The following is a 14705-nucleotide window of genomic DNA, read 5'->3' on the forward strand; positions in this document are numbered from 1 at the left end:
GAAGAAAGTAGCTGCACCTTCGCCAAAATGAAGACTGAAAAACAGAACTATATTGGTACAAACATTTACTCGCCATGTGGCAGATAGACACATACAGTGGGGAGAACAAGTATTTGATACACTGCAGATTTTGCAGGTTTGCCCACTTACAAAGCATGTAGAAGTCTGTAATTTTTATCATAGGTACTTTTCAACTGTGAGTGACGGAATCTAAAACAAAAATCCAGAAAAACACATTGTATGATTTTTTAAGTAGTTCATTTGCATTTTATTGCATGACATAAGTATTTGATACATCAGAAAAGCAGAACTTCATATTTGGTACAGGAACCTTTGTTTGCAATTACAGAGATCAGACGTTTCCTGTAGTTCTTGACCAGGTTTGCACACACTTCAGCTACAGACCTTCTCCAGATCCTTCAGGTTTCGGGGCTGTTGCTGGGCAATACGGACTTTCAGCTCCCTCCAAAGATTTTCTATTGGGTTCAGGTCTGGAGACTGGCTAGGCCACTCCAGGACCTTGAGATGCATCTTACGGAGCCACTCCTTAGTTGCCCTGGCTGTGTGTTTCGGGTCGTTGTCATGTGGACGACCCAGCCACGACCCATCTTCAATGCTCTTACTGAGGGAAGGAGGTTGTTGGCCAAGATCTCGTGATACATGGCCCCATCCATCCTCCCCTCAATATGGTGCAGTCGTCCTGTCCCCTTTGCAGAAAAGCATCCCCAAAGAATGATGTTTCTACCTCCATGCTTCATGGTTGGGATGGTGATCTTGGGGTTGTACTCATCCTTCTTCTTCCTCCAAACACGGCGAGTTGAGTTTAGACCAAAAAGCTCTATTTTTGTCTCATCAGACCACATGACCTTCTCCCATTCCTCCTCTGGATCATCCAGATGGTCATTGGCAAACTTCAGACGGGCCTGGACATGCGCTGGCTTGAGCAGGGGGACCTTGCGTGCGCTGCAGGATTTTAATCCATGACGGCATAGTGTGTTACTAATGGTTTTCTTTGAGACTGTGGTCCCAGCTCTCTTCAGGTCATTGACCAGGTCCTGCCGTGTAGTTCTGGGCTGATCCCTCACCTTCCTCATGATCATTGATGCCCCACGAGGTGAGATCATGTATGGAGTCCCTGACCGAGGGAGATTGACCGTCATCTTGAACTTCTTTCATTTTCTAATAATTGCGCCAACAGTTGTTGCCTTCTCACCAAGCTGCTTGCCTATTGTCCTGTAGCCCATCCCAGCCTTGTGCAGGTCTACAATTTTATCCCTGATGTCCTTACACAGCTCTCTGGTCTTGGCCATTGTGGAGAGGTTGGAGTCTGTTTGTTTGATTGAGTGTGTGGACAGGTGTCTTTTATACAGGTAACAAGTTCAAACAGGTGCAGTTAATACAGGTAATGAGTGGAGAACAGGAGGGCTTCTTAAAAAAAACTAACAGGTCTTTGAGAGCTGGAATTCTTACTGGTTGGTAGGTGATAAAATACTTATATCATGCAATAAAATGCAAATTAATTATTTAAAAATCATACAATGTGATTTTCTGGATTATGTAGTACCTATGATACAAATTACAGACCTCTACATGCTTTGTAATAAGGCATGGATACCCGACCCGAGGCCGACGGGTCCCGACGGGCCAGGCCGGGTTCGGACAGATATTTAGAAATGATGGTCGGGGTCGGGTCACATCAGCGCGATAAGGCATTTGTTGTAAAATGGTTCTGTGGCTCCTTTTAAGAGCGCTCACTGCATGGGTTTGTGTGTGTGTGTGTGTGTGTGTGTGTGTGTGTGTGTGTGTGTGGGTGTGTGTGGTAGGCTAAGTGGGCAGAAGAGAGATAGAGAAAGAGGAAGCAGACGTGTTGTAGATGCAACCGGAGCAGAGTTAGTGGTTATTCGTGTTATAACGTGGGCCCTGGAGGTAACGAGTCTCCCCTGGTTTTCTGATCACGGTTGGAAACGAAGCGAGTCAGGAAAGGTTAACACATTGAACATTTTAACAGCTGATTAACGTGTGCTTGTTGCCCTGTGTGCGCTGATGTGCTCATCTGTTGACATTTCCGAATGCTTAGCCTACAGTTGCTTAATAAAAGCAAGCTTTCCACACAAACAAACGTAGCCTACATGTGTCATTAGTATGAGGGGAAAAAAATTAGATTTTAACTGTGTCGGGCTCGGGCCGGGCTCGGACACCAATTTCTTAATCCCTGTTGGGCTCGGGCCGGGTTCGGACACGGCTCTGTCGGACGCGGCCGGCCTCGGACAGAAAAATTTGGCACGATCCGGACTCTACTTTGTAAGTAGGAAAACCTGGAAAATTGGCAGTGTATTAAATACTTGTTCACCCCACTGTAGATATAGGCCTAGATAAATATAAGGTATTAATCATATATTATTATTTTGGCCTGTCGCGATAAATCAATTAAAATGTAAGCTAAATAAAAATGAGCTTGATAATTTTTCTGGCCGCGATAATTGCCATTTGCATGCTTGTTTGTTTTCCGCGTCTCTCTCTCTCTACCAAAGAGACTGGATGACCACTCCGGTGCATCGGTGACCCTTCTCGGTTCCTTAGCGTAATGAGGAGTGAACCCTTGTGTCAATCATTTATCAGCAGCATGGTCTCTGTGTGGGGAGGTGGGACTCCTGGCGTAGCCTACCACAGAGTGCAGCAAAAGAGCCGCGTGAGGAGTATAGCCAGAGAAAACGCTAGTTGAGAGTTGGAGGAAAAAAAAAAAAAAGATGGAATTGGTTTCAAAGCCAAACGCGACAGCTGCAGTGTGGGAGCACTTCGGATTCAAATCAAATGACCGTGGTGAACCACTTAACCTGAGCGAGTGGGTATGTCGCATTTGTTGTAAAACAGTAACAGCAACTAAAGGCGGCCCCTCTCTCTCTCTTTCTCTCTCTCTCTCTCTCTCTCTCTCTCTCTCTCTCTCTCTCTCTCTGCAATTCACTTTTGCTTTATTTGAACAAAGCTTCATGCTGGAGAAATTATTTTTAAAAAGCTTTTTGCATATGGTCTGTTGAGGCATCTGCTTCATCTCTTTTGCACTTCTTGTTTTTTCACAGGTCCTAACTGACAGTTTTGCCTGTTAAGGAATGTATCACTCTTTATGTCTGAGTCTAATGTTTAATATCTTTTGAAGTGCAATTTTGTTTACATCCATTTTATTTATTGTTTTGGCTGTGTGTGGTTTTTATTCCAGTGCATTTTTTGTTAACAGAGACTGAGAGTCCATTTTATTGATTGTTTTTGTTTTTTTGTTGATTTATTGTGGATATTTAACATGTCTTCCAGTTCCAGTGTTAAATATTCTTTAGAAATAAAAGTTTATTGATCTTTGAAAAGGTGTACCTGTATTATTATGCCATTATCATTATATTAGATGAAAATGGTCTCAGAACGACAATATTAGCGTTTATCGCAACAATTTCTGGGACAATTTATCGTCCAGCAAAATGTGTTATCGTGACAGGCCTATTATTATTTAAATTTAATATTTAGTGTTTAATAAATAAATGTTAAATGTAGTACGGTCTGACGGCAAACCCCACCCTACCATCTTAACTAACACATTTTCTGCGGGAAACTCTGCACACCTAATTGCAAATTAACTAATAGATGCCAAGTTAAGCTGCTAGCCTGGGCAGAACACTTTCAGAGTATCTTAATGTTTGACGCTAATGGCCTTATCCAATTTTAGAACATTTTGGGTAAGGCACTTTAAATCCTAAAGGATTTGGAATGCTTTTGGTACAACATTTGGGAAGTGCCTAAACAATATGGCTACTACAAGACCAGGGGAGTCTATAATGATATGATGCATGAGAATGCATCATTTTTGTAATCACACTTGTTTAAAGAAACCTAATGACACAGCCATGCCAAAAAGAAGAGAACTACTTAAATCAAATGATAACATAGCAAGTATTGTGCTAGTAGCCATGGAGACAATAGGAAAATGTGTAAATTCTACTTCTTTGGTTATTGAGTGAATAGTTTAGTAAAATCACTTCCCCTCTAACAGACTAACCTGACCACAAATTCTCTTTTGGTTGCTCAATGCCTTATCTAAAAAGCCTGTGCCTTGCCGCACAAGATTGAGGTGCAGGCCTGCTAAAAATTGAGTTAAGCACCATCTTCACTGAGATGTTGACAAACCTCTAAAATCGACCGCAGACACTACACTTTCCCTGTCTGCCGCCAGCTGACATGTGCACACAGTGGTGGTTTCATAGCTGTGAACCACAGCTGACTGGACAGTAGGCCAAGCTGCAGGACTGAACAGCAGACATTCAACTGTTTTAGACTATATCCTGGTCACTTTACCTTGCTCAGCTGAACAAATTACTTTTCCTCTAATTGATGTTTTCTCTTATTATCATCATTGTTTTTGTTCTCTCCCTCCTTGTCAGTCTCCTTCCTTCTCCACACTATTTCTTGTTCTTGGCGCCACTTGACAGGCTGGGTCAGTAACAGGGTGCTGCTGACATAACAAGCCAAGTCTGCTCCAAGAAAGACATATATAGTACATCACACCTTCTCTAGTAGGGAGAAATGAAAGGACACTGGCTCGGTGCTGCATGTTCGGGGTGGCCTTTGCTCCCTCAGCATATCAATGGGGACCAACATGATCTATCTGTCTGTCCTCCCCGCTCCTCTTCTTACTCCTTGATTGAGCTTTGGCACTAGTGTTGTCTCTCTATCTGAACTTCTATAACTATCTGTGACCTCACATTGCTCATGCTTTCCTGGCTTTGGAAACAGTGGAATCTCTGCCTGAAATATGAAACCAAGACTTGCATCCACCACTTCTCCAGGGGAACGGCTGTTCCACCCCTAAAAGAACATTCTGGGCCGAGTGAATGCACAACATTCTCAGCAGTTCACAAAGGCTGAGCTTTAAATGTGAATTACACAAGCACTCAAATAGCCTCCTGGAAGTAACAATGAAAGAGAGTCAAGTTTTCAAATAATTCTTTGAATAACGTTTAAAGGAAGACATTTTATTATTTTGGCAGACGCTTTTATTCTGTCCTGCAGATTTCAGAAAAATCTGTTGGTTACAAGAACTATTAATTAGATTAGTCTGTGCTGCATACTTGGAAATGTTGCACTCCACCAGAGGGAAATGGCTCATCTTGAACTTAACAGCACCTCTTAGTCAGCTTAAGCGGAAACATGAAAGATGGACACAGTCATAGTAGGGGCATTTGTGACTCAGGCACACTGTCTGACTTTTACAATGATGAACCTGCAGCCTTGTCTCTTTCAATTTGTCCCAGATCTGTGACTCAGGATAGAAGAATGTCCTGTGAGTCAAGAATAAAGACAACATATGCATAGCAACTGTGCAGTCCTCAAAGGTCTTGTATTGATTAGAAGATTTACTACGACTCCATATAATCGTTTTGGGAAGGAGGATGTACAAAAAGTCTTTCATGAACCATCTGCCAAAACATTTAGTTTCATTGAGCTACCACAAACATGGATGGCTCAGCCAGCGTAATTCCATAACACCAGCAAAAGCACAGAATGACACAAGACCTTCACAATTAGCACGAGGAGCACCATAAATGTCAGATGTAATTGAGAATGCTTAAGTGGTTTGGTGGAGAGAAATTATCCTGATGACAAACTGGCTAAAAAGTGAATGATGACCTCAGTGCCCATTCCAAACAAATTATTGCACTTCAACCGACTGTGAGGAAAAGCACTGGGGCTGAATCCGAAATTGAGCATAATTTGACAAGATAAGTCTGAACCTGTAAGCAATAATGATCCGTCAAAATTCTTCCCGGAAACATTTACTCCCTTTCAACGTCCTTGATGAAGAATATAGTTCTAGCCATGGTAAAGTGATTAATCCAACCAAAAGGTTTTTTTCCAACAAGATTGGAACTAAGACAGTCCGACATTCAAGCCAAGAAACTATTAGGCCTGTCTGATTAGCAGTCTTTAGAGAGTTTGCTGAATGCACTGAAAGAGGCCTTCATCTGAGCAATTATTAGTTGGATACACAGTCACAGTTCTAATAAATCGAAGAACAAAGTGAAAGTCTAAAGAAAATATAATCTCCCAGCTCTATTTTTATAGCAAATCGCATGGGTTAATACTCCTGTCTGGTAAATCATGTTTTATTTTCCTACATTTCACAGATTTACCTTAATACCTTTTCAAGCATGGCAGCAAATGGCAGCAAATGCTTACTTGCTTTCCTTAGTATTTGTTTAACTTAGAGAGTATTAAAGATTTACCATATGAACCCCATTCATCTGGTTTGATTTATTGCAACGATAAACACAAGCAGCGTTGAACAGGAGCGTAATGAACTACTGTTTGTTCAAGAGCATTTAAATAAATTATAATAGCGCAGTGTATCAATTTGTTTTCTGTGAGCCTTCCTATGTGGCAGTAGCGATAGCTAAAACAAATCTCTCTCAGTCAAAAGCCACAAAATACTACATTCGTGAGTGAATATCAAAGCTTCATTATATTTGTGTGTGAATGTGATCAGGGCGTTCCTGCAAAAGAGAGGCTTCCTCTCTCCAGTGAACCTTCCCTGAATAAATAAAGGTTAAAAAAATGTTGGGTGAGGCTATTTGCACCCCTGGTACAATTAGCAGTGTATGCTATTTGTACCTCTGGTACAATTAGCAGTACGCTATTTATACCTTGGTGCAATTAGAAGTGTATGCTATTTGCACCCCTGGTACAATTAGAAGTGTATGCTATTTGAAACCCTGGTACCATTAGCAGTGTATGCTATTTGTACCCTGGTGCAATTAGAAGTGCTATTTGTACCCTGGTGCAATTAGAAATGAATGCTATTAGTACCCCGCCGGTGCACACAGCAATGTGTTCTATTAATACCCCGTCTGGTACAAATATCAATGTATGCTATTTGCACCCCTGTGCATTTACAGTACCTTGGCATATATTTACACACAGTTATCCATACTACTCATGTATTACACCTTTTTGGAATATTATCGCCCTGACATTCTTACCCTAACCATAACCAATCCCACTCCTCTTGCCTAAACCTAACCAACCCAACCAGAGCAGGCATATTCATGAGTCTTCCCCTACCACCCTGCAAAAAAAAAATTTGCGTTCGCGGGTCCTGACTTGCGCAATTTCATGCAAATTATCCAATCCAAATTTAAAAAAATAAGATCAACACACAGGAGAATCAAACTCCAAACCCCCATACCAAAGGCAAGCATACTAACCACTCACCTAGCAGTTCCTTCAGGACATTGAACAACTGTTTACCACTTGGTTTCTTCAAGCCTCGGTTGCTAGGTAACCATACTGTATACAAAAAAATAGATACTAACTAACAAACCAACGGTTGTATGCTTTCACTGAAGACAGAAAGCGCAACTGTAGTATCCATTTTCCGCTAGAAATTCAATTGTTATAAACTTTAGAGACAAAACTTCCCTAATATGCCAGTTTCTGCGGTCATGGATTTTGGTGCACGCGAGCAACGTTTTTTTTGTTGTTACGTCACAGGGTGTAAATAGCTCAGGTGTGTGGCCGAGGCTATTCGTACCGGGGGTGCAAATAGACACTCCGAAAAAATGTTTTGCTGAAATGAAGGTACAGTAGTAGATCACCGTGCCTTGGCATCAGAACAAAATCTCTGTCTGGTTGTTCTGTCGGCAGGGGTGACATTGTAGATCAGAAGATATAAACCCTGCTCATGTGAGAAGTTCTAGTATCAGTTTTGTGCCATTGACTAATAGCGAACCATCTTGGCAGTACTGTTGTTTAAGCAAAGCGTCGGAGGAATAGAGAGTCAGAGAGTCTAGATTATAGGAATCGTAGCTGTGTGGCTCCATCTACTTTTATTTAACACCCTTTGTAGTATAACTGCTCCCCAAATTGGAATGGTTTGCCGACAGCTATGAAACGTATTGATGGTACAAATACGTCTTTTGAATAACTTAACTTATAGTCCCATTAGTGACTGAGCTAATAAACTTTCTTGCTGACAGTTAACACTAGTTAACTGGCAAGCTAGCTAATTCTAAGAGCTTTTTACCATAGACATATATAAACTGGACCAACAGATCCCGTTGCTCTGGACGGAGACCAGTGAAGGATATTAGAAGCACTTTTCCGGTGAGCGCTGAGCGTTACTGAGCAGCCTCCAACTGAGAGAGACGACGTAGATGTGACGTGAGCAACCTGTCTGAAAGTTGTAAGTCTTCTGGTGGCTGTGCCAAGAGAAATCTCAATCATTCCCAATTTTGCAGAGACGGAGAGCGTAGGTATATGTAAGGCGATAACATAGGCACAGGCTAATTACGGCTAGACTAAAATGCTAGTTAACATTAGTAATTAAACTTAAACAGTTAATGTAAGTCAAAACTGCCTGCGAGCTTCTCCTGTACTGTGCTGTCATTTCTCTAATGTGTGACAGTAAGTTGCGTGGTTATGACACAATCGTTAGCCTATTTTTACAGCAACGCCTGCTACGGAGCCATAACGTGAGGTACAAGGTAATGGAGCCTTTTATACATTGTCGTGTTTCTTTAGAAATAAACAATGGACAAATAGAGTCTTTAAATGCTTCAGATGTAAAGTTATTCACTGTCAAAGTGGCACCAAAATGAATGGCAGTCAATGGAATGCTAACGGGAGGTGATGGCTTGGTAGCATCAAAATGGCGCCATAGGAGCTACGTGTTCCGGGGAGAGGCTTACCCCCCTTGCTTTTTTACCCTCTTCGATATGTCTTCATTAAATGAAATAATGTACAATCATGAGAACAAATGCCATGATTTAGAGTTGATGGAAGACTTTTTTTTTTAACCCATCCTTATTTGGCAAAGCTCTTCCTGGCTATAATAGGAAAAGATAGCGAAGCACAAAGTTCTGCATCACTTACACAGGCTGTCTGGTGGTCGCAGGTCGTGGGGTCTGGACCTTAGTAGTATCGATGGCCTGCCTTTCTGAGGGCCTTCTCCGTGGTTGGTCTTTCTGGAAAGGGTTGGCCCCTGGTTGAACGCGCCTCAGGGCACCTCCATCACGGATGTACACCTGCTCTGGAGCCACCTCCTCACAGCGGGGCCCCTGGAAGCCTGAGCGACACACGCAGGTCTGTGGCCGACTGCAGGAGCCACGGTTCTGGCAGGGGGGCTGGCAGTCAGCTAAAGAGAGAGCACAGATGGAGATCACGTTTTCAGCAGGTCATGTTAATGCATGTGCCCCCCTTGTAAGAAGGAGCAGTAGCAGAAATGGCTTTCCCTGATCTCAACACCGGGGCTCACTTTAAATTGATTCAATCAAGGGGCCATTAGTTTCACTTCTCAACCCTCTCTGTCCTTTTCATTCAGCAGAGAGCCTGGAGGGGCTGTCATGTTCAATTTCTCACAAGTCTTTAACTGCCCTGTTTAGTCTAAACGTATATGATCACTTACATTAAATCCTTATCCAATTTCTCGCTGAGGTAAAGCATATACTCCAGGTTCGTGGCTCAGTTTAGTGCCGCCGGCGTTTCTATACGGAGTGATTTCCTCAAAATATCTTGCGTCACTGATCTAGAATCCAGCGTGTGCTTCGACTGTAACACAGGAAGCTTAAAAGGGTAATAAAAGTAAGAGGTCATAAAAAAATGAGCGAATGGGAAAAACTGAAAGCCAACTGTAAATAGCTGACACTTCATCAAAGAAATGGCCAGTATTTATTATTTGAAAAACAAACAAAATCTGAACAGGCTTACTGAACTTAAAAGATGAATGTGTGCATATTATTTATCAATCGTCTGCAATTACAGTGCTGAGGTCATTTCATGGTCATGGAAAAATAATCTGTGTCACTCTACTAGTCCACCCCCACATCCTCGCATCACACTAAAGTTACTGAAAGATTTGCGGCACATAATTTAAAGTAAACAACCTCTCGATCTTGTGACACAAATGTATGTTGTGGATGGCACTTTGAGGATTTATGACATTGTCCTCAAACAGTAAATCAGGCCACTGGTCGTCGGTGGCTAAAGCAAACAGCGGCGCTCTGTCAACAGTGCTATGGAATGCTATTGACACAGATGCTGTGGACACTGACATATCGCAGGCAGGAACGCTGCCACAGCTCTTGGCAGTGAGGAGTGCTGGCAGTCGAAAAAGGCCCCACTGGGTGCGAACAGTGCTCTACCTGCTGTACGCTTCCTGTTATTGCCATTCTGCTCAGACTCTGGGGCCACTTTATGTTTCTTTTGAGTGAGAGCACACTGGAACCTGAAAATGCTGTTCCTGATGACATGAGCTCAAAACTCAAGTGACAGAAGGAAACATGACAGTGCTGTGTAACAACTGTAGCGTCAGACTTTCATTTCCACAGACACAATCCCACAAAAAAGCCAGATCAAGCTCTGTGTTTTAGTTTTCTCAGATCATGATGCATACTAATTGAAAGGCCACTGCATTACGCATCATCAGCCTGCGGTATAGTGAGAAAAACTAACAAATTGAGGATTAAATATCAGACAATCACCACTCTCTTCTGCTTTATGGTGAAGCAAATTTTATTTAGACCAACCAATTCACTCAAGCATTTCGTTTTAACTACTCTGAGGAAAATGAAGTCCCTTCTTTTGATGAAGCATACACATTTAGAGAAATGTGGTTGTGGATTTGTATAACTTGGTATGTGATCCGAATTTTCCATCATGGGATAAAATGGGAATTGCCTGAGCTCTATTTGGCAAGGAGTTAAATCCATCGTCTAACTAAAGTACGGGCTGGCTGGGTGCCACCGCCTTGTCCGGAGTCTGTTTAACCTCAAGTTTGGGGATGAAGTGGTTGATCAAATGGGCCACAGATTCCAGTGACATTACGCTGCAGGGGGAGAAGTCGGTAATGTGTGAAACTGCATTCTTCAAATAAACTATCTGAATTGAAATGAGAAACAGTGCGGGGCAGAAAAAAACAACCCAATAAATGGAGGTTCATGGCTGACTTACGAAGTGATATGTGTTCAATCGCGTGACATGTGACCCGTTTCAGCTGTGAGGCACATAATTGACACCAGACAAACATATCGCCTGTGCTGACGATAACGTGGACAGGTCAGTGACTCTGGGCCCGGCATTTGCCCCACATGAAGCCTGTTGCGTGGCCGTGGCATACACTGCCACTGCCTGTCTATGTTGTCTCTGGACCCTGCCTCTGGGCTGTTGAACACATTGTCGCAGTAATTGCTGTCATGCAGATTTGTCTTGCACATCATTAAAACTAATTGGCTCACATTCCATCCATTTTACAAATATGTGCAGCAATTATTACTTTGCGAGAGTAATAATAAAATGGGAATCCATCAGAAATAAAAGAGGAGAAATGGCAAACATTCCTGGCATTGCTACTTCAGCCTTAATTATGACTAAGACAGAATGGCCAAGTTTTGGGAGATTGAATCCAAATCCAGTCATCTGAAAAAAGGAGACTATTAGACTGTAGTTGGCAGCTTTGAACCTTCCAAACAAACATGCTGATCCAGACCTATCAGTAATAAAACACGTTATTAATATGGAGACAGCACTTTTTTAGTCTTAGCTAAAATATCATTAACTTTTTTTTCACATTTAAGTGAGTCTGAGGTCTGTGTATCTTTTCTCTTTCTATCCTGCTACAAATAGCATTCACTTAGGTGTTAAAAGTTACTTTTTGTAATAATATAAAGTTATTTTTATTGTCAAAGTTCTTGGCTGGACTTGAGGCAATCACACAGTAATTCTGTACGTATATTAAAGTAACCCCGGGGTCTTTATTGAGGTAAGTATTGTCCATCATTTTTTTTGTGGGTTACAGTTACCTGTTATAAGCTTAGGCTTGCATGTGAGTGTATATCTCTGGGAAATTGCCATTCTTGTCCCCCCCTTTACTGGACTCTCATTTCCAATTTAGAGCTTGTTTCCAGTCCATTACAATCCAAGAGAGATTTACCTTCCCCACTCTCTGACTCACAGTAACAGAACCCATCAAATCTTTACAGTCCTTTCATTCAGCAAGGGGCAATTTGAAACTAATATCTGACATAACTCAAACATGTAGAGGAACCTCCTCACTTAACGCAGGTCAGCAGTGCTACCAGAAGTAACTTGACATTTTGGAAAATAATATTGATAATGAAAGCATAATGGCAATAATCTTGGTTAGGACTCTCTACAGGCTGAGCGCATTATACGCCATTATGAGATTTAGAGGCTGGGAGCTACTTCGGAGATTAGAATTCAGTAGAATATGTTAAAAGTTGGACTAAAGGCCCTCTCAACGCTGTAACTGAGAGACAGGAATTTGGGAAAGAACAATGAAAGAGAAAATGGCATTAGAAATAATGGTTGCAGTAACTTACCTAAAATTAGCTGTCGCAGTGTGGCCATTTCTTAATCTATTCTAGTAGAATAGGTCATAATAATAGTGTTAACAATGTATGTAGAATGTGGGTAGGGGTGGCACGGTTCATGAAAAAACATCCGAACCGTTCGGTCCACTTTTCTCGGTTCGGAGCGTGTGTGCTTCGCACAGTTCGATGCATGCGCAATGTAGCCTTGTGCCCGTCAGAAAGAAGAGGTGTAGACAAGTTACCAACAAAACGTACAGTGAAAGACCGTGCAAAACATTTTAGACCGTCCTGCCAACCAGTATACATTTTAACATCAACGTACGCCGCGTTTTTTCATTCTAAAGCCGCTGAAGCGGCTCCTGTTTCAATCCTGTCGGCTCTCTGCAGCGGGTGGGGCTGCTCAGTTCCCCCCGCACACACACAAGCACAAACACACACACACGGTGGATGCAGGAAAAACCGGAGAGGAGATGTACAGGAGGACCTAAAGTGAGGACAGCTACGCTCGTTATTTTTAGTGCAATGATAAGTTAAAGTCCAATAAGTACTTTATCAAACCATATGAATGTGTGTCCTAGGCCAGGATAGGAAATTAACTAACAATGTAAAGATCAACATGCCACATGTTCAAATTTGATTCATTCATAAATTATTATTTTTTGTCTTAAATACACCAGCCATTTTCATATTATACCAACATTTGCAGCATCCTGAGCCTTTTTGGTAAGGTTACTAGGAAAACTCAGCCCAGAGTAATTTTATTCTCCCCACAAGTTTCCTTTTTATTTTTAAAGAACTATACAAAAAACTTTTTTTTATGTCTAACGTATTCTAACTTATTCAAAAGACGGAGCTTTAAGAGTTCCTCTTTTTCTTTTAAAGGATACAATTTTTGTAAGAGCTACACTGAAGTTGGCAGTTTGATAAATGCAAGTTATTTCAATTGATATTCTGTAATATTACTTTGTGTGCTAAAAAGGCACATAAATTCCTGTAGATAACAATAGACATTCTCCTTTTTTTGCCAAATAAATGAAAAGCTTGTTGAAATCATCAATGTCTTCCCTCTTGCTGTATCAAAATCTCACCTAGCTTTCCTCAGAGATGGTCCCAATAATGTGCTTAGTCAAGTCAACTTCAGTTTGTGCGTGATTACATCATATAACTATTTTACTACTAATACTGTATCCTACATTGTGGATAATTAAGCTAAATATCATATGCTGAAGTATATTTCTGGAGTGTTAAAGATTAAAAGAAAAAATCACAAGAACCGTACAGAACCGAAAACCGTGACCTGAAAAACGTGATACGAACCGAACCAAGGGTTTTGTGAACCGTGCCACCCCTAATATGTGGATGATTTGTGATAAGCCGAAAGACTCAAATTAGTTTAAAATAGGTTCTAAAAATTCCTGCAAATTTGCGCAAAACTGTACACAGACAACTGTAAAACTTTTGTTACTGAATACGTAGTCTGGTAAACGTTGCAACGACAGCAGCAGCCTCTTTTTGGAGTCACCACAGAACCTGACAGATCCCATGAAATAAGTCAAATGTTTAAGATTGTGGGAGGATTCGGAGAGAGAGAAAAGCTGAAAAACTGCCTCTTATCTGGACTTGCTATCCACTGAAGAAGTAAGAATTGGTCTATTGAGCAGTTAATACAATTGCATCTCAATGCTAATCATTTCCAGTGAGTGTTAATCTCTTTACAACATGTGATTTCCACATGGTTGCCAGTGCAAAAGCTATCATTTCAGGTTAGCCAGACGATAACGTTGCTGTCTACAACTACACTGCTGTTACTGTAACTCAAAAGTTTGGAATCAAACTTCTCTATTGTTCTAATCAGAACCAGAAGGGAGGGAGCCTGACACTGTTTGACTGATCCTTTATTTTCTCTTTGTGGTAAATCTTACAAGGGTAATATTTCACCAGATTAAGGTGCCTCTGTCATAGATGCAGATTTTTCAATCAGTGCAGGTTTTTTGGTCCAATACAGTAGTTGGAGCTTTTATTCTCCTAACCCACCTCAGCTCTGTCGGGGGGGATTTTGTTAACCTACAGCTGACCCATGACACTGTGTACATTACTTTTAGCCACGCTATATCGTGCCTCCACCGCACCCCTCAAACTCCCACATTCAGCTTCTAATGAGCCACATGCTGGGGCGCTCTTTGGAGGATATCTGGATCTGGGGGCGTGCGCCCGCAACTTGTAAAGCTGACTCCGGGAGACGTGGTGTTCACCAAAAAGCCACAAACCCCGTCCTCCTGAGGGATCACATCTCAACAACTTCCATATGGTCTTTAAGCAGGAGGGGGCCAAAATATATGG

The 14705-nt window shown here is 41.7% G+C and overlaps 1 protein-coding gene across 2 annotated transcripts in view; it reads right to left on the minus strand.

Annotated features, from left to right (window-relative positions):
• The window catches only part of LOC114546651 (latent-transforming growth factor beta-binding protein 2), a 95836-nt gene that overhangs the window by 68582 nt on the left and 12549 nt on the right, over positions 1-14705 (minus strand). For both annotated transcript variants that reach the window (XM_028565599.1, XM_028565598.1), the window contains exon 3: positions 8911-9172. In XM_028565599.1, coding sequence (XP_028421400.1) covers positions 8911-9172 — 262 coding nt within the window. The remainder of the gene's footprint in view (positions 1-8910; positions 9173-14705) is intronic.

This window comes from Perca flavescens, chromosome 20 (assembly GCF_004354835.1).
Source record: "Perca flavescens isolate YP-PL-M2 chromosome 20, PFLA_1.0, whole genome shotgun sequence".
In the NCBI taxonomy this organism is placed as follows: Eukaryota; Metazoa; Chordata; class Actinopteri; order Perciformes; family Percidae; genus Perca; species Perca flavescens.